We start from the raw sequence: 21,764 nt of genomic DNA on the forward strand, positions 1-21,764 counted from the left end.
AAAAGTCATCTCAGATAATGATCCTAGGCGACCTCAATATAGGACTTAACGACCCAGATGACAAACAAGCGCAAGCAATAGCCACCATGCTTAACGAACATGGCCTCACCCAATAAATCCTCACCCCTAGCCATGATAAAGGGAGGACATTAGACTGGTTAGCCACTTCAAACTGCCCAACCACGATCACTAAAATTACACCCCAACCTTGGACTGACCACTTCCTAATTGACTTCAGCTTAATACTCAAAAAGGAAGTTAACAAAGAAAAATAATGGCACCTTCTCTCCCCACTAGATCAAGGAAAAATATCACACCTGACAACATCTTACCCCTTCTCCTTCCAGTAATTAATGCCCTGCCAAGCAACTCCGATCCAGATACGCTGGTTGTCTCCTATAATGTTATCATGGCCAAGGCCCTAGACATCATTGCCCCACTCAAGAACTGTAAAAGCAAACAACAGACCCACCTCAACACTTGGTTCACCCCTCACCTAAAAGAGCCAAGAATGGAAAAAAGGAAGTTAGAAACCATATGGCAACACTCCCCAATGGAAGAAAATAATCTAAAACTCAAACTCTGTGCCACCAACTATAAGAAAGAAATTATCCAAACCAAAAAAGAAGTTTACAATGAAAGAATCTCCAAAGCATGCTCCATTACTAAGGAACTATTTGTGATCCTGCGAAAATTAGAATCTCCCATACCTCTACCGGATAACGTACCCAAAGACAAGCAATGGTGTACTAATATCCAAAATGCCTTGGTGGATAAAATAAAAACATTACAATCCAAAATTGCACAAAAAAAAGCCTCGATTCCACTCATGGAAACTCCTATTATTTCCATTCCTATTAAAGGGATAGTCCAGTAAAAAATGTTATTTAAAAAATTAGATAGGCAATATAAAAAAAAATACTAGCACTATTTTTTTTAAACTTCCTATGTAAAACTTTGAGCTATTCAAGCTCAAAATTCGCAAAAGCAAGCACATGGGCGCATCCATTTTGTGAAATGGATGCCCGCCTGTGCTGGCTTTTGTGGCACTAATGAAGGAAAAGCCAGCCAGCTGTAGTAAACAAAAGCTACCGCTGGGTGGCTTTTCCTTCATTGGTGCCGGGACTCGGAGGACACGGACTGCAGACCAGAGCAGGAAAGCTGCAGCTGAATCTCGGTAAGTGCTATTTATTAAAAAAAAAAAATAAGCACTAGCTAAGTTTTTTTTTCTAGGTTTTCCGGGCTGGAGGAGCCCGGAAAACTTAGACATAAAACCGCAGCTTTAAAAACGTTGTATTTATGTTTGCGGTCGCTTTTGAAGCGACCGCATACATAAATACAACGTTGTGTTTGAAAACGCTGCGGTTTTTCTTTCTGAGTTTCTCAGGCTCCTCCTGCTCGGAGGAGCCTGAGGAACTCGGAAAGAAAAACTGCAGCGTTTTCAAACACAACCGCGTTGTGTTTATGCCTGCTGTCGCTATCACTTTGGGTCTCCGGTGCTCCCCCAGGGGAGCACCGGAGACCCAAAGTGAAAGCCAAGGCAGGCAGAAACACAACACGGTTGTGTTTACATGCCACGGTGTTTCTCCCTACAGCTGATTTCCCATTTGGGGCTCTCGGGCTCCCCACGGGGGGTCCGAGAGCCCCAAATGGGAAATGCTAAATGCTGCAGTGTTTCTGCCTAAATCTGCCTTCCCATTTGGGGCTCTCGGGCCCCCCGTGGGGAGCCCAAGAGCCCCAAATGGGGAAGCAGATTTAGGCAGAAACACAACCGTGTTGTGTTTCTGCCTGCCTTGGCTTTCACTTTGGGTCTCCAGTGCTCCCCTGGGGGAGCACCGGAGACCCAAAGTGATAGCCACAGCAGGCATAAACACAACGCGGTTGTGTTTGAAAACGCTGCGGTTTTTCTCTCCGAGTTTCTCAGGCTCTTTCCGAGTTTCTCAGGCTCCTCCGAGCCAGAGGAGCCTGACAAACTTGGAAAGACAAACCGCAGCGTTTTCAAACACAACGTTGTATTTATGTTTGCGGTCGCTATAACATAAATACAACGTTTTTAAAGCTGCGGTTTTATTCCTAAGTTTTCCGGGCTCCTCCAGCCCGGAAAACGTAGAAAAAAAACCGCAGCTAGTGCTTATTTTTTTTTTTTAATAAATAGCACTTACCGAGATTCAGCTGCAGCTTTGCTCCTCTGGTCTCCGGTCCGCGTCCTCCGAGTCCCGGCACCAATGAAGGAAAAGCCACCCAGCGGTAGCTTTTGTTTACTACAGCTGGCTGGCTTTTCCTTCATTAGTGCCGCAAAAGCAAAAGCCAGCACAGGCGGGCATCCATTTCACAAAATGGATGCGCCCATGTGCTTGCTTTTGCGAATTTTGAGCTTGAATAGCTCAAAATTTTCCATAGGAAGTTTAAAAAAAAATAGTGCTAGTATTATTTTTTTTATATTGCCTATCTATTTTTTAAATCAAATTTTTTACTGGACTATCCCTTTAACAAACCCAACCTGGCACCATTCAAGTTCTCTAAAGACTCCATTCAGGAAACTGAAAAAATCATCGCCTCCCTAAAGCCATCAAACTGCAAAGGTGACAACTGCCCGGCCCAAATAATTAAGGATGCAGCCAGAGACTTAGCACCCTTTATCACTAAACTCATCAACGCCTCCTTTTCATCCAACACCGTCCCAAGCAGCTTAAAAGAATCCTGGGTTCTACTACTGCTTAAAAAACAAACCTTAGACCCCTCCATCCCCACAAACTATAGGCCCATCACAACAGTCCAATTCCTCCTGAAGATAATTGATACAGTGGCCCATCTTCAAATTCAAATGTACCTTGAGACCAACCAACTATTAGGCACTCGACAATCTGGGTTCAGACCGCAGCACGGCACAGAGACTGCACTAATAGATCTCAAAGCCCAAATCGATGAGCTTAACGACAAAGGAAACACAGCTATGCTACTCCTCCTTGATCTGTCGGCGGCATTCGACTTGGTGGACCACGCAGTACTTTGCAAACACCTAGCATCGGTCGCCCACTTTTCAAGTGAAGCTATAGCCTGGGTCTAATCCTTTCTCAACAATAGAAGTATGCAAGTCTTCTCCACCTCAGCTTCGCAGACCCAATTCAAACAACATGTGGTGTTCCCCAGGGCTCATGTGTCTCGCCAACTATGTATAATCTTTACTAAGCCTTTATTCGCCAAATTGGACAGACTGGGTGTCACCTACATAAACTATGCAGATGACACCCAGATTCTCATTCCCCTTTTGGGAAATTTCACAGCGGATACAGCCTTAGTAAACGAGATTTACATCCTCATTCAGGCATGGATGGCAACCCACGGCCTCTGCCTGAACGACGATAAAACAGCGATCCTTATCCTTGGCTCTTCCAAAAAAACTTGACACCAACTACAGCACCTTCAACATGGACGGCAATATAATCTCAGTTGCCAAAGAAGTGAAGACTCTTGTCTTCTATCTGGATTACACGCTATCCCTAAAAAAAAACAGTAAATTCCTTGGCCTCACCCACCGCCTACACTGGCATACTTATTAAAGCATGCAGACCCTTCCTCTCACTAGCAAGCTGCATTATTCTAGCCAATGCCCTCATCCTATCAAAATTGGACTACTACAATGCACTATATGTAGGAGCAAATGAATACATCATCAACAAACTACAAACTCTGCAAAATAATGCGCTCAGAATGGCCCTGAACCTCCCTACTAGAGAGCATATCTCTAACGTTAGGAGAAACTACAATTGGCTAAAAATCAGCAATAGAATCCTCTTCAAAACGGTTACATTAACCTTCAAATGTCTAAATAATGCAGCCCCCCATACCTGAAGGAAAGAATAATAAGAAAATCCTCTGCACGACCAACCAGGACAGCCAACTCCTATTACCTCCAAATACCCAGATTCCGGCTAAAAATAACAGGAGGCAACAGCTTCCCTGTACAAGCAGCTCAGCAATGGAATGCATTACCAGTTCAGCTAAGAAGGGACCAGTCATATGACAGTTTTAGACGTAACACCTGCACCTGGCTATGCCACAATGACCACTAGCCTCCTCTCATGTCCTGCCACTCATCTCACCCATTAACTGTTGTTACTGTGTAATTGTGCCTGTGAATATCCTCTGTACCTGTCTATACCTGCAACTAAGCAACCTGTAACCGTTCTTTAAGTATTCTTGTCATGTTGTGCGCCCAGCTACCTAAGGGTTTGGGGCGCCCTATAAATAATAAACAAATTTAAAAAAAATTGTGGGGTCATACCACGCTAGGTGGGTTGGGACTAGCAGAAAGAAAATGTATTAAGAATTTGCCAGCAATCCCGACATCTGCTACCTCTATCCCAGATTACGTGGAAGTGGCTGTACGTCCGATTTCTTATGAGGTGCTAATTAAACCCCTCCTCTTTTGGGTTTGTATGAATACAACTACTGAACTCCCCTTACACAAAAGAGTATTTTGGTCAATAGACCATGACTTCTTGGGAAGGAATTGGAAATGGGTGAAATGTATCAAAAACCCGTTATCAGTTTTAGATCTCCTCCATTTGTAGATTGAACCAGATACAATGGATGGCAAAACTAAAGAAACTGTTAAAGCAGCATTTAATAAATGGGCAACATCTGTCTGGGGGTTTGAAGATTATTTTTCTTGGCTGGAGAAGCCAGCACATAGAATGTTGATAACAACGTTTTGTTTAGATATACTTACCTTGGCTACTTTCATATTTAAGTTTGCCAAAGAGAATTCAAAACATTGGCCAAGTTGCACAAATTTCACCGAAGCACTTGCCCACTTTATGTTTTTATGCCCGTTATATTCCTCGGCAAGGGTAAATTGGGTTAAACCAGTTTTGAAGGCAAATGTTTTCAGGTAGACGAAGGATACATTGGGGTTCTTAAAGGCATGTAACTCAAAACTAAAATGCCTTATGTTAGCTAAATATTTGCACACTGTATCTATCTAACAATATAATAAAAGGCAAGATGTATGTTTGTCTGACGCAGTAGCTTTGCCTGTTGTCACCGCTAGAGGGAGCTGTTGCCTTAGGATATATAGAGACAATGCCAATTCGCATAGCTTTGCCTGTTGTCATTGCTAGAGGGAGCTGTTGGCTTAGGATATACAGTGGTCCTACTGTGTCAATGAAAACCTGCACTTTGGCCCGTGTACACGGTATTGCACAAAAATATAGTAAATAAAATGAATGATTGTGATGATCGGATTTCGGGTGTACCAAAATGACGTACAGCTGAAAATGCTTTCAACCATTCGGTTTTCATTATAGCGAACAAGGGAAGCGGGGGTTGCGGGGGTGTCCCCTGCACCCTTGTTCACTATAATGGAATCGGGTGTGGCGGGGGTGTCGTCCCCCGCATCGAAAACAAAAATGTTTTGGGAAGAAAAAGAAAAGGACGCTACAGGGGCGGTTCCCATCCATGGAAGTGAAGGGAACTGGCACTGCAGAGACTCGGCAGTACAGAGCGAAGTGTGCCGCAAAAAGGTAAGTAAGGGGGAGGGGGCAGCGGGGTCTAAAAAGGCCATTTGGCTGTGGGGGGCTTATTTCGAATGCAAACATTTAGAATTCGACATTTTCGTCTTTGAAAAGTTTGTATTCGAAATAATCACATACATCCAGTGTACACGGGCCTGTACACTAGTTTTAAATAAGAACATTGGTTTTAGCCAAATAATGCAGAGTCTGCAGTTCTTACACTTTCATTTTAGGATATATATACCTTAACAATGGTAAAATGTATATTAGACTACTATTTATGGATATTTAGATTGAGCCTGGTACCCTGGTTATATCTGTATGCAATCATTCAGATGTTTTATCTCATACATTATAATATTATTGATGATGTACTGATTTTGTGAATTTGTATTATTGCACTTTTGCACTTTGGTGGCTTTTAGCTGATTACAGTCTTGTTGACTGAGAAAAAGCTATACATAGATTGTTGGCAGCAATCCCGGAGGTTTGCCACCAAAGAACTGACTGGGGCAAGGTGGACAACTGCAAGCAAAATAAAGGAGAGTCACTAGTAAAGTATTTAGACAGATTGAAGACCGTGTTTACCCAACATTCCAGTATAGTAAAAGCAGAAGATACTGCTGAAGAAGCAGAGGCAAGTACCTTTGTTCTGGGGTTGTAGCCCAAGCTTCAACAACAACGGATGATTTGTTTAGGCTGCAGAACAAACCTCTTTCTGAACATGTGAAAGTGGTGAACCACTGTGTTGCTTGTCAGAAAGCGAAAAAAGAGAACATTGCGAGCAAGCTCACAGCCTTACAATTACAGAAACTCCAGGGGAAGAGGTGATTTCAGGGTCTGGAAAAGAGGAAGGGGTCAAGGAAGAGGGAGAGGAGGCCCACATGATGAGCAGCAGGGTGAATCCTGTAGCCCCGCAGCCTGTAACTGCTGTAAGCAGATGGCTACTTGAAGTGTCTGTATTGACCTCAGTGAAATTTCCCACCTCTACCTCCAGAACAAGGAACTTCCTCGAACTCCAATGCCCCCCAGTTTAAACCTAAAAAGCCAGCACCCTAAACTTCAGAAGAAGGGAATCGAGACAGCCTGACAGAGAATCTCGCCATGAATGCCGTAAGCCCAGTAGATAGAGGATCTGTAATTTAAGTGTCAAGTAGACGGCCAGGACATTTCATGTTTGATAGACACTGGAGTAGGTAGATCACTGATCAGATCTGACCGTTGGCCCGGCATCCCACTAACCTCTATGAATGTTAATGGTGTAGGTGTATCAAACAACCCCATACAACACCTACGTACCCAACCCCTTTCCCTCACATTGGGCCCAATCACAGACAAACACGCTTTCTTACTGAGTTGGTCAGCCCCCGTATATTTGTTAGGTAGAGACCTTATCTAAATTGAACTGTGCTATTTACTGTGCTCCCGGATGGAGTTTTCTTAGCGGTTCCTGACAGAAACACTGATGTGGTACTTGCCGTGTTGCATAATACACAGGCAAATGCCACAGGGGTGGGCGACACACACCTATCCCCAAAACTGACTGAACTGTTGGCAACTGTCCCGAACTCCTTCTGTTCACCAGACAATAATGAAGTAGGGTGCATGCACAATGCAGAACTGATCCAAACCTGGGTGGCTTAATTGAAATGGTTACCCCATATCCATCAGTATCAGTTGCACACGGAAGCAGAGGAGGGTATAGCCCTTGTAATACAGTCTCTTTTGGAACAAGTAACAATAGTACTGACAACCAGCGCATGTAATAACCCCATATAGAAACCAGGGACAGAGACTTACAGATTTGTTCAGGACCCTGGTGCAGTAAACGCAGTAGTATTAGATACTTCCTGGTAGTCCTGAATCCAGCAACCATACTTTCCTGTATTGCCCCAACAGCTTAACTGTACACAGCAGTAGACCTCTGTTTTGCATTGTTTTCCATACCTGTGCACCCAGTTATTAGATGTCTTTTTACTACAAAAGAATCATGTAAACGTGGACTTGTGTATGCAGAGTACCCCACTCTCTTCTCACAACAGCTAAACTAGGACTTAGATGACATCACATTCCAAGGATAGTCCGTTTTAATACAGTAGGTATGAAGCAAGCAAACATGACTCACAGGTCTTATTAACTGGATTAGAGCTCAAAGGCCATAAAGCCTCCAGGTGGAAATTGCATTTGTTCAGGGAAAGAGTTCATCATCTAGGACATGACATCATGCAGTGACACAGAGTGACACAGATTCATAAATAACTCATGTGCAGAAGATAGTGTGAAGGTGCCAAAACCCCAGACCATAACACAGATGAGAGCATGTTTAGGGATGACCAAGTAATGCAGACAATGGATCTATGTGATCACTGCGACCCCCATAATTGCGATGGCCAGAAAATGCTGACTTTTTATTTTTATTTAACCCCCTTTACACCACAGAGATATGCGGGGGAGACCCCCCCAGACCCACATGTTACTATAATATCACATACCCCCCACATATATAAGTGCTGTAAAGGGGGTGTTAAAAAAAAAGTCTGACATTTCGGCCTTCGCAATTATGAGGGCGACATTTTGGGCCATTACCCAGACCATGGATATAAGGCTATGCAAAGATAGTAAAATCATTACAACAATTGAATAATATGAATACCCCAGAACCCTTTCAGAGAACTGATGAAACAGAGAAGGTCTTTGAAGCAGTTAGTGATTACAAAAATAAATTTAAACTGTATTGCTATAAATGGAATGGATTTTCACAAGCTGTCCTTTTGAAAATACACGTGATGAAACGGAGATCGATAGCATATTAGAGTACAAACTTAGGCCCAATTGAAGCTGGGAGGCCCTATCTCTTAGATCTATAGCTACCTTTACGGTCGAAGTGCATCAATGCAACTGCTGAGTATTAGGGTCACCATTAGAAGTAGCTGACCCACACAGCAAAGCATAATTATTGTTGGAAGCAAAGACATAACACATGTCCCTATCCCCACAGACAACATATTAAATGCTATTATTGAATTCCTAAAACATCATAGTAACATGCTGCCATGTTCTGAATTCAGTTTCAGTGTTATTCAGGCCCTCAGATGGAGAAACACATGACTGTGAACCGCATAACTGTGAAGTAATAACTGATGAACTCCTACAGCCCAGACAAGACTTAGAACCCTGAACTAGTGTACTTTGATGTTGGCTCTTTGTACTAAGGACGAAAAAGGTAATTCACCAATAGCAGGTTGTGCAGTTTGTTCACCCCAGGAAGTAGGGGGAGCAGTAGGATACCCAATGTATTCTTAGCACATGTAGCAGCGTCAGTAGCACTGACACATGCATGTAAACTCTCAGAACAACCGTCAGTAAACATTTACACTGATTCAAGATGCACCTTCGGAGTTGCACATGACTCTGGTCAGATTTGGAAGCAACAAGGCTTCCTAGCGTCCTTTTGGCCTTATTCTGCCAGGTAAATTACTTATTATGATGCAAGCAGCTCACTAACCCCTTAGTGGTGAGATTTCCTGTGGAAATGTGTTAGCAGATGATGCTGCTAAACAGGTAGCTATTTCTTCCGGCTGATTATGTTTAAAGAATTAAAAATATGACACAGATTCCTCCCTTTAACTCACTAGAGGAATTAATATATGTTGAAGATGCTGCTCCAGGGTCAGAAAAAGAGTCATGGTCAAGGTGGGTTTTTCATCTGCACTCTGATACCCTTTGGCAAGATGAACATGGTCACCTTGTCACACCAAAGGTACTTGTGTCCTACCTGGCTTGCATCTATCATGCATTTCCCCATGTAAGAAAGGGTGTCTGAGCGGCACATTAGGCCAAGACTGGTATTCTCCAGATGTTTTCGCTTTGCATAAGTTTACTGCAGACAGTGTGTGTCATTTCTCAGCAGAATAATGTGGGACAAGCTGCACATGCAACGCCAGGAGCACATCCAAGGCCCTATGGCCCCTTTGTGAACTTACAAGTTGATTTCATTCAGCCCCAGAAATAAAACAAGTATCAGTACATTTTGGTCCTTGTGGATACCTTATTGAGCTGGATTGGGACCTATCCGTGCCGTAGAGTGGGGATTGTGATAGTGGCCTAATTGCTTATAACAGACTTTATGCCACGATTTGAAGTGCCATCAGCATAAACAGTGATCGAGGCACCTTCTTAACTGGCCAGATAGTAAAGGAATGTTGTACTGTACTACAGATACAGCATACATTCCATTGTCCCCATCATCCTCAATGGGCGATGGAAAGGCAGAATGGTGTGCTCAAGAATAGATGGTCAAAGCTTATCGTAAAAACATGCCTCTGGTATCATCTTTGATACGGTTTAGTATGCGCATCAGAGCTAAAAGAAACATGGATTAAGTCCCCACGAGATCCTGTTTGTCCAGCCAGTACACCTCTCCTCATCACCACGTGCTAAGAGTTCCTACAGTAACATCCATTTGACTGATACTGATCATAGTCTGCTCAAGTATCGTAAGAAACTGACATCTACTTTCAAGTCTCTGCACACCCAGGTGTGGTTTGCACTACATCAAGAACCCTGCGACCCCATCCAGTGTGGGCTGTATGTGATGGTTAAGGAGCACTAGAGGAAAACTTTGCTATCTCCCAGGTGCTGTGACCCCTACCATGTCCTTCTGACCACCAATACAGCTATGAATGTCAGAGAAACTGCCACTTGGGTTCACTTTATCAATTATAAAAAGGGTGTGCAACCAGGCAAAGGAGGGAAATTTACGAACAGTTAACCTGCTGCAGGACTTGGTACTTTGCTATGTTTCTTAATGAAGTCAGATTCTAGGATAAGCAAAAGGAACTAGAATGATTAGTCGGAATCATAAGAAGAGTAAACCTAACTGATGTAGTAACATTGTCTGATATTCAGACATGGCTCTGGTATGGCAGAAGGTATATATCACGGCGTGGCAAGAAGTGACTTGTTATTTAGGAGGGCTGGGGAATGTGGAGTGGATATGCTCTTAGAGTTCATTCCTTCACCTGCCAAATGCTAGGAGGGACCTGTTGTATATCTTTGCCATGCTCTCCTGAATTGGTTGTCAGATGAAGACTCTGCTAAGCATTAGCTGCAATGGGACCCCAACTAACAGCACCCCATATTCATTATTCCCTGTTCTGTTTGTCACCACCAGTGAATTGTCCCAAATGTCCCAAGTGAATTGACCTGTCCTCACTCATATACTCTGATTTTCACATAGAAGAAGTTGTAATTTTGGATGTCATTCATATACTTAAGCCAGACATGGCTTCCGACCCTGATGTCATTGCGAATGCTGTAATAAAAAGGTGATCCCTTTTTGGGCTTCTTTGCTAAAATGTTTAAGCTGATAACTAATAGTGGAATTAACCTGGCTAGCTGGAGGAAATCCATCCTTGTTCCTGTTCACTAAAAAGGAACAAGAACTGACCCCTGTAATAATCGGCTTTTGACGATGACTGCTCCCTCTTGTAAAACATTTTCTCATTTACTTCTTCGTAAACATCATAACTGGGCTTTGTCCAACAATGTAATAAAAAAACAACAGACCGGCTTTTGGCAAAGTCTGGGAACACTCCATAATATCTGGATGCTCCAGCATATCAGATCTGATACCTATCGACATCCTGACACAAAACTGTATTTGTGCTTCATAGATTATGCTGGGGCATTCGACTGTGTTGTGCGCCAACAATTGTGGGATAAACTGTTAAATTGGGGCAATGACTCTTTTCTTCTTATGTTTGTAAAACAAATGTACGAGAATACCTCTGTCGTAATCAGTCCCAGTCTTGAGGGCACTATTTCTAGGAGGATCGACACCAACCATGGCCTCTTACAAGGTTGCGTACTCGGCACAATTCTTTATAATCTATATGTGGGCGATATGGATGACGCTCTGAACAGTTGTTGTAATATTCACCTGCGTGTTGGCAAAGAATTTGTCTGCTGGCTTTCATACGCTAATGACACTGTGCTACTTGATAAGACTATTGTTGGCCTACAGAGATCTCTCTAAGCCCTCTATGAATATTCCAATCACAAAAACGTTAAGTTAAATCTTTTTTAAAAAACAAGGTGCTAGTTATTGGAAAAAAGAAGAGTAGACATGAAAGTTTTGAGTGGAAACTCAATGATGAGACCATTGAAATTTTAAAATCATATGTCTACCTTGGCATGCTGGTTACTAACTCTCTAGTACCTTGTTCTATGTAGATAATTTGGCACCCAAAACTATAAAAAAAAAAGCTTGTAGTTATTAGGAGTTACCTAACTAGGAGAGGTGGCCAGTCAGCCGAGGGCTACCTTAAATTGTATAAAACCAATATAGTACCTGGGATCTTGTACAGCTTAGAAGCTTTACCCGAGAGGTAAGTTTCGTGGCTGCATTGCCTCGAGGGGAAGTTAAGGCGCCCCTGACTTGGCCTTCCTAAAACTGTGCCGATTGAGGCAATTTGATGTGAATTGGGTTTCACTTCCTTACTTACCCTATGGGAAGTAGCACAAAGTAAATTGTACTTAAAAATTCTGATGGACCAAGATAGGGTTGACTCACTATACGGCCTTCTTGACCTTAATGCTAATGCTGCCTTTCTTAATGAAGCCTATAGGGACCTCAAGTTCTCGCCTTTGCAATTTCATGGTGATATTGGCTTACAGATTCCTCTGGACATTACAATTGGGGACCATATCATAAAACTAAAACGCAAAGCTGTGGATTTGGACTGGGCACATAACTTGGGGGCTTTATCTAGTAAGAGGGATTACACTGAATATGATTTGCAAAGTTTTTTTTACCATCTCAGCCTCTTGGTAATGTATTAAAAATGAATAACGTAAAAATCAGGAGATACATCATGATTTATTTTTATTTATTGCATTTGATTACACGCCCAAACCCATAGGTGTCACTGATGATGATGATGCTGCGATTTAACATCTTGCCCACCTATTCCAATGCTGGTGCTTGGCCTGGCGTCCCTCTAGGTAATAGAAAATGTCTACACTGTAATAGCCTGGGTAGAAACGGCCAGACATATCCTAACTGCCTGTCCTGAGCTCAGCAAGTATAGGACATTATTCTCCCTAGTTTTTTATTTTTCCTGGAATGTTTGAATCTATTTTATTTTAGTTGTTGCCCAAGTTTCCTGCTACTGATAGTTATTTTGTTGCCTGTATTTTAACATAATTCTATGGAATGTTGTGGATTGACTTGTGTACAGTGTATTTCCTTCAACTTTTTTTTATATTGTATGGATTACAAATATGTATAAGTCTTTTTAGTGTAAACGGTTTTATTTAACCATATGCTCTTTAAATAAAAAAAAAGATATATGATTTGCCCTCATACTTTGCCTCCAGCATTTGTGTAGATAATGTACAGTATATGAAGAGAATCCTTGTCTGGTACAGAAATAATGCAGTGCAGGTAATGGTGTGGCTATACCACCTTTTGCAGTACATCAATCTGAAACTTAGCACATGGTGAACCTATCTGAAGCAGTGGACACGGTGGCTATACCAGGTTATTGCGACATCGATAAGGAGAGAGATAACTCCAATGGGCCTCATTATCATTTAGTAATTTCCCAGACTGTCAAAAAGGATATGCTAACTGAGTGGAGTTACAAGCATTGTGCTTCACACATTTAACATGGATGATATTTCCTGCTCAGTAATTCAAGCTTCTGTTTCTCAGGTCATAAATAAGGTGGAGTTTATAACTGTTAAAGCTATAACCAACCAAGAACTATGGTATGAAAGAAAAGGAATAGAAGGAATTATATTACAGTTAATCATGTGTATGTTCACTACCCTTGTATAAGCCATTTTTGCATTATGTACGAAGAACTTTAAAATGGGTGTAAAAGGGTTAGAGGTAGGCAATAAAGTTTATTCGGATTTTGTAAATTAACACGTAAATACAGAAACAGAACAGAATACATTCTACATAAAATTCACCCTTCCATTCACCTTTATCTAAGCAAGGCATTTGCATAAAATAAAACAATTTGTGTATCTGCATTAAATTCACTATCTTCTTCATGAGGAGGAGCCTTTTTTTCACATACGTTGTTATTGCCATTTTCTTAATACAAACCTTTTTCCAACTCCCCCCTCCCTGGAACACCCCCTCCCCTCCTGTCTACTCTCGTCCGATTCGCTTTCCAATGTAATGTTCGTTACCTGAATGATGAACCTCGCACCATCAATATATTCTCTGTCCTTATTACTGCCAACGTTTTTTTCCCACCAGCAGAGCCACTGTGCCCCCCGAGTACCCTGCACATCAAACCAGTCCTAAAAGTCTAATTTTCCTCGGGCACCATGCTTCTCTTGAGTCTTTCTGCAGAAACTTCAATACCAAAACCCAGTCAAACTCTCTCTGCGTCACTAGTCTGCATGATAATTATGGTGTCCGTTTTGCATTTGCATTGCAAACGGACGAGATCATCCCCAGGCTAGCTGGCTGGCACAGGAGGGGGGGTGGGGTTAGGTGGGATGGATAGTTGTGTGGAAGTTGGAAATTCAAACAACCGGGCCCCCATCCCGCAGCATGCTGCTACAGTGTGCTCGGTGGTGCATTGTGTTCATGTTCACATTTTATTAAATAAGCAGCAAGCAGCGCAGCCCGCCGCTGCAAGGCTATGCTAAATATTAACACCTACACTTTGAGCATTTGTAAGAATGAGACCGAGGCACATCAGGAAAACCATGTCTGAATCTGAGACTTCAGAGAGCGAGCGACCCCCCCTCCCCCACCCCTTCTAGCCCTTCAAAAGTGGACAAAGGAAGTTTATTATGAAGCCAAACCGTCACTTCTTTGGTAGCCTGGTAGCCGGCCTGGAACAGTAATCTCTGCCCACACAGTACACACAAGTCCACTTTATCAATTAGAGAATAAGAAATAAGGTGTTCACTTAGGCTGGCATCGTGCTGTTGGCGAGATCTACGACGTTTGCAAGGGGTGGGGGTAGTTGCTGGGTGCTGTTGCGACAGCCGTGCTCTCCCCGCCCTCCCGCTCATCGTTCCTGCTGTCTGAGTGTGTGTGTGTAACGTGGGGGTGGAGCGCGGCTGGCCTGGCCAGCCAGGATGCATCAAATAATCGCACGACTCACAAGTACAGGCACAGTGGGAGCGAGGGGGGCGCACCGGGCACCAGGGTGAAGCCAGGGCGTGGGGGGCAATCACTGCCTTGCCCCCCTGGCTCCGCCACTGGATGAGTGTTCTTACATGGTGGGTGGAGGTACGTGTGCAGCCAAACACGGAAATGGTTCTTTACTGCAGCATTTCGTGATTTGCTGGCGTGGAGGCAAAATCATTGTGAACGGTATTCTTACATGGCGGTGCAGGGGTTGGGCAAGCATTTGTGCAGCAGCAATAACATATTTTCTTCCTGTGGCAGGAGATTTTTACTTGCATTAAGGGCAAAACCAACAAGAGAATGTTCATACATGGGGATTCGGGCATATACTGACACAACCAGCATGAACATGCTTTCTTATGGTATGATTACTGTGCGTAATAGAATTGGCTAGTCATTTGGACTCAGGAGCCAGGCACAGCCCCGTTGTTTCTACACTAGTTAAAAGATTTAAAGTTTGATCAAAACACATATTTGGATCTTTCATCTAGTGCAGTGCGCAGCGTGCCCCTGTAACAGACTGATCCTCGTGTGCATTGAGCATGCGTAGTGGTCCAGGCCATCACAGAGTGTGGCGTGGCATGTGCTTTTGTTGCAGAGTTGGGGGGAGGATCAGCATGGTTTGGAGGGGGGGCTCCCACGTTTTGTGTCACACCACTGCTTTCAAGTGAAGCCTTTTTGTTAATTTCTGCTTGGAACTAGTATTACAATGCTGTCAGCAGATGGCGCACGTACGCCAAAAACACACTGTCGCTTTCAATGGTCAAAACGTGTCCTTCTTTCCTGCCTCACGGTGCCTTTTTTCTTTTTCTTTTCTTTTTTAACAGAATGTCCTGCTGATTAGCACCAGTGCGGCTGCCGGTGAAACCGGCGCGTCGAATGTACTACTCTGCCTCTTATCTTGCACTTGCACTTGCTATTAGAATGGTGGTGGCCAGCCTGTTCTCCACTCAGGAACGAAAGGTTCCTGAGTGGAGTGAACAGGATTTTGTAAAATGATATCATCTGGAGTGATAATTTGTTATATCCGTATCTGGAGAAAGATGGGCTTTCCTAGTTTAAGCGCCGCACTTAAACTCTTAATGAATGGGCCGTCAATGAAGTACATTTTGCGGTCATTAACGTGGAAAGCCACTTTAATAACCGACTGATAAAAGCGGCTGCATTCTGAGGCTCCAAAGGGTTTTGGGTTCACTTATGATAACTGTTCTTTTAATATAGCATGAAAAGTAGAAATTGTAGCAGTTTGACGCTGGGTGGTTGGAATCTGATGTAATCAAATATATTTTGACTATATTCTTTAGTATTGACTTGAAAAGGACAGAACAATTTAAGAATTCTGGGTTTCGTGCTGATGTCTTTAGGGGGGGGGTCCTATTACAGCCACCGACTGGTGATACTAATAGATTTTTAAATGTGCAGGGAAAGACTTTGGCGCTGTGCTAGTCCAGTTCTAAAATCAAACAAAATTCACGTCTTGATAGCTTTTATTGGACTAATTGAAAATAATATGCTTCGATGGTAGTTCCATTAGCTTTTGAAGTCCCATAGACTTCTTCATCAGATGGTGCTCACACGATAAATGAGCAACATAGAAAATCACACCTAGATTTGGACATTGCTTTTACATAGAAAGACAGAAAAAAGGGGATCTCCCACTTTAAACTCCTTTGACTGCATTGCTTGGATTCACTGCAACCAGCCATGTTATTTTATGGAAAAATCACAAAAATCACAAACCTGTGAGAGTGATGTCATCATCGTCGTCATCTATGATCTGCTCTTCGGCCACATCCAGGGAGCTCTCGGTGATCATATCGTTGGGGTCATCGGCACAGGCTAGGCCGGAGTAGCCGTGAAGGAGGTCGGCGCTGGGGACCTGCTCCACAATGACTGCCGGGAAAATAGAAGGGTCGCCCAGCTGCAAGGTAAAAAGAAAGAAGCAATCGTTTAACTCAAAATCACTTAGGAGGGAGGGAAAAACAGCCCTCGAGCAGAATAAGTAAGATGTCACGTGTGGGGGCACGTACAGCACGTGAAGCTGTGTAGTCTTAGATAAGTGGCCCTAAAATAGGTGGCTACCTCACATTGAACACACACGAGACGGCACACAACCCCCTTGTTACAAAGGTTGTTTTCTTCCAGTCCTGTAAATTTAGCCAAATTGCATGCTTCAATTTGTAGTTCTGCTGTTTCAGTCACATGTGGCGCTCACCAGCAGAGACATAGCTTATCCGCATTATGGGGCGGGTGGTGTCATTTTGAAATGTGCCAACAAGCTTTGAATGTACCCAACTAAAAAGGATAGTGCAACGAGTTGGGAACCGGTGGTATATTTTTACATACTTTGAAAAATAACTATATGATACTATGATTGCTGTGCCTTCCTATTCTCCTTTGTATGGCTCTGGGTATGCAGGATGGTTCTCTGTCATAAGTATTCATGCTGGAGTTCGTTTGTGGGAAAGTCAACCCACTTCTAATTTCAGGTCATTTGGGGTTCCTGGAACTTTCACACTTTTCCAGTGATTTTTGGGCAAAAAATTGCCAAGAGTCAAAGCAAAGAAAGGCCCTGCAGGGTTTGCAGGCTGCAGTCCCCTGCAGGACCCTGCTTTTATTCTATGTCATATTGCTTACCAGCTAAAGCTAGAAGAAAAACATCTGTTTTTCTTTCTATTGGAAGAGGATTCAAACGGTTTTCTATTTCCAGCCGTAGCATCCCCTCTTGTTAGAATTTGTAGCATGATTTGGGTTCTGGCCCAAGAAATAGAATAGTTTTTTTTTCCCAGCGCCTGTCCATGCAAGAAATAGGAAAGGACGAGAAATATTAGCACCCTCGGCAGGTGCAGGAGCCAATCAGGTTCCTCCAGGTTCGGAACAAACTGACTGCTGTGGGCCCGCCCTTTCTTGGCACTGCCATTTCCCTCCTCCCTTACCTCCCGCCACCCAATCCAGCCCCTCCACACCTCCTCCCCACTCCCATCCAACACGGTCATATATCTCCGAAATGGCTGCCAATAATCCAACAGTCTTCTACCGGCCGGAATGGTAGTCGCATACCGTGTCTCTGTGTTTTCAGACATAGTCATGAAGGATAACCATTCTTGGAACTCCAGGGCAGTGGATTTCTCCCACGATTTGGCAACAATAGACCTAGCGACAACAGATGCCGTGCTTGCAAACCGTTTCTCTGACCTAGAGCCCGAGTCCATAGCCGCCAGCATCCAGAATTCTGGAGAGAATTGCCAGTAATCACATAGCATGGTAGACATAGCGGCCTCAACCGCTGTCCAGAAGGGCCGCAAGCAAGGGCAAGTCCAGGCAACGCACAAAAAGTCTGCCATAACTTGAGCATTTCTGTTACACTCAGATAGTCTTTTGGTGTAAAGATCTGTGCAGCCTTGCAGGAGAATAGTACACCTGTTGTACAAACTTGTAATTAATTAAATGCAGACGATTATTCAGGGATACAGATTTTGTTTGTCTGCAAATCCCTTTCCACTGGGCATCTGTTAATACCTTCCCCAAGCTGATTCCCAACTGATCCTAGATGTATTGACCAACGGGGTCTCCGTAGTCTAAGGTCCTTGTATATTGTAGAGACCAGTGACCTGGCAGGGAGGATGTAGTAATATACTGCAGCAGTGGAGAGGTTGCAGGAGCCCCTGGGTAATTAGGCCAAGAGTCTTGAGTACCACCCAAAGGTGGATGCACAGAAACATTGTCAATATATTCCATTCCCCTCTAGTTTTCAGGGCCTCCCAAGTGATCAAGTACCCATCCACCACCGGATCCCCCAGAGACTGTATCCCCAGATTCTCAAAGTGTAGACAAAAAATCTTTTTGTGTGCGAGTGGGATTCCCCGGACCCTAAATATAGCAAATGCAGAAGAATAAAAGTTATCCTCATCCAAGATGCCGACCAGTTTTTTCCACGCTCTACATGTTACCTCCATTGGCTGTATCTCCAGCCAAATTCCAGCGGCTGGACCCTGCTGCAGCAGACCCCCACAGATCATCTGGGAACATAACCACTTTTTCCAAGGAAACATGTGGGAGATCAGCCGAGGGGGACCACCATCAAAAGGAGTACTGAAGTTGTAAAGCCAAAAAGTATATGTATAAATCTGGGTATTCCAACCCACCCCGTTTGTAGGGAGCCATTTACCCATTGTATGAAATTCTAGCCTATTTCCTTGCCCATATCAGACGTATCATTAATTTACGTACCCTAGACCAAAAACTGGGTGAAGGCCAGATTGGGGCATTGTTAAAAATGTATACGAATTTCAACAGGATAACCATCTTGGCTAAAGACATTCAGGCAGCTTGTGAAATGGGGAAGAGGATCCATGTTTCCACTCTGTGTTCCCGTTTTGTTAAAACTGTCAAATAGTTATTCTCAAATACATCTGCTGGGGATGTGGGTATGTGCATACCCAAATAGCGTATGCCCCGAGGGCACCATTTAAAATATATATCGACTTCCCCTTGACACACCACAGGGGTCAAGGGTAATACCTCCAATTTGGACCAGTTGATCCTCAGTCCATAGATATCCCCAAATTGTTGGATGGCAATAACAACTGGTTGCAGGTTTTCCCTAGGATGTTTTATGTTCAACAGCATATCGTCCATGTACAGCAATATAATGGAAACATGAGAACAGACCCTAGCCCCTCAGTGAATGTGGTATTCCCTAAGAAAACATGCAAGCGGTTCGATGGCAACGGCAAAAAATATAGGGGACAAGGGGCATCCCTGTCTCGTACCCCGGGACAGAGTGATATATTCTTACAGAATTCTGTTTGTATATATCGCCACCTGAGGCTCCGTATATAATAATCGCACCCAACAAAGGTAGAACAGGCCCAGACCAGAGCGTCTCAGGACTTCAAATAGGAAGGGCCATTCCACTGAGTAGAAAGCTTTTTCTGCGTCCAGAGCGGCAACCACTATTGGGATTTCAGAGTACACATAACCGCCTCGAGTTGTTCTGTGTGGACCTACCAGGTATGAAGCCCACCTGGTCTGGAAGTATCAGCTCTGGCATATATGGGAGGAGATGATCAGCTAAGCTTTTAAATAACATTTTATTATCTGTATTAATTAAGGATAGAGGTCTATATGAAGAGCACTTAACTGGGCCTTTACCTTTTTTCAACAGCACCATCATGATGTCCGATCTGGGGGATTCGGGTAAAACTCCCTTGGTAAAGGCTTCATCGTTCAATCAGTGTATATGTTGGACCAGTAAGTCTGCATATTCCTTATATAGTTCTACATAGTTCTATAGTGATCCCATCTAGACCTGGGGCCTTACCATTGGGAAGAGAAAAGATAGTTTTACGAATTTCCACCTCCAACGGAGGTTCATTAAGTTTCTCTCCTCGTGCAGGATCAAGCCACCCTAGGGCAACCCGGTCCAAATATCATGATAGAGTCTCGCCCACATGTAGTTGTGATGTATATAGTTGTTTGTAATACCTAGTAAATATCTCATTGATCTGTAAGGGGTCCTTGCTTCTGGTCCTGTCAGGGTATTCAATCTCTCCAATATCCCCCGGGAGGGATTCCCGTTTAATTGCCCACGCTACGGCGCGGCTGGGACGGGTCCTTTCCCCATATGTGGCTACCCTAATAGGGTCCCCCAGGAACCTCACCTCCCGTTCCATAAGAAGGTGCAATTCTTACTGTTTGATCTTAACAGTCTCCCTGTGTCAGTTGGGAATCACTCACCCCCTATTATATCTAAAGGTCTTTTATTTCCTGCTCTTTACTAGGAATGGACCTATGGATAGTTTTCAGCACCCTTCCTTCTCTAGACATGCAACAGCCCCCAATGAACACTTTGAAGGCTTCCCACACAATCCTGGTATTAGAGACAGACCCGACGCTGGCCTCAAAAAAGGTATGAATATCCTGCCTAATGTTCTACCGGAAGAGGGCGGCCTCCAGTGCCATTGCATACATTTCTGGGGCTTTGGGAGACAAGTAAAAAGGACTTTCACTGGGGAGGGATCTGAAGGGGAATGAGACAGAATCTGGGCATCAGTGGCAGCGTGTAGCAAATTTGATGTAACCATGACAGTCAAAACTTGATGAGCTACCATGGACCCTAGAATAAAACCAGTATTCCCTAGAGGTGCGGTGTAGCACTCTCCAAACATCATACAATCTCTGGTATTCTGCAATGTCGAGCCATTTAGTTGCCGCCTTGGGCAGTATATTCTGGTGCAGTGTTAGTGCTATATTAATATTGCCTGCCCATATGATGTCATTATCTGGAAATCTATGAGCACTGTTCTGAAAAAAGCCTGGAGAGTCCATGTTCGGTGCATATATATTTACTATGAGAACCCTAAGACTCAGAACCTCCCCCGCCAGGAGCAGAAACCGGGCCTCTGGGTCTCCAACTCCAATCTTTTCATGGAGTTTAAAAGCCAGCATTCAGTGAATATATGTTGCGACTATATGTTGCGACCCCCTGTGAATGTGTGGAAAAGGGATATCATATCTGTGCACACCTCAACCTGGCATATTAGGAGGCTCGCAGTCTGGAGCGAAATGCGTCTCTTGTAAGCACATACCATTTATACCGTGATTCCTGGCATAGTTAGCTATGAGTCGGGACATTTTATGGTTTGTGGAACCCTGGATGTTCCAAGATAACAATTTACTTCTTGTAAAGACATTGATGCCCTTCAATTAGATAGCAGGACCATTTTATACACCACCTCAGAAGCACATCGCCCCATAGAGGCCAAGCCATTACACATTCTCTTTTAAGACGCTAAAACAACAGATTGATGCACTAAGATTGCCACCCCAAACCCCCATACCTCTCCAACTTCGCAAGTCCAAACACCCAATCAGCACAGACCCAACACCACCCCCGTCCTGCGCCAGAAACCAAAACATACCGGCCACACCCCTGCCCCCACATAACTAACCAAAAACTGAAAACCTACAACGCCTCCAGTGGCTGCGGCAACAGGGTGCTGTTGGCAGCTGACCAGCTCCAGGCGGCTCAGGCTCATGGACAAGTCATTTCACCTTCCTGATAAGTACATGTTCCTACATCT

The 21,764-nt window shown here is 43.7% G+C and overlaps 1 protein-coding gene across 8 annotated transcripts in view; it reads right to left on the reverse strand.

Annotated features, from left to right (window-relative positions):
• The window catches only part of ELF1 (E74 like ETS transcription factor 1), a 917,745-nt gene that overhangs the window by 175,089 nt on the left and 720,892 nt on the right, over positions 1-21,764 (reverse strand). For all 8 annotated transcript variants that reach the window (XM_069639215.1, XM_069639214.1, XM_069639212.1 and 5 more), the window contains one exon: positions 16,420-16,600. In XM_069639215.1, the coding sequence (XP_069495316.1) occupies positions 16,420-16,600 (181 nt within the window). The remainder of the gene's footprint in view (positions 1-16,419; positions 16,601-21,764) is intronic.

Source organism: Ambystoma mexicanum, chromosome 7q (assembly GCF_040938575.1).
Source record: "Ambystoma mexicanum isolate Mex_15411 chromosome 7q, UKY_AmexF1_1, whole genome shotgun sequence".
In the NCBI taxonomy this organism is placed as follows: Eukaryota; Metazoa; Chordata; class Amphibia; order Caudata; family Ambystomatidae; genus Ambystoma; species Ambystoma mexicanum.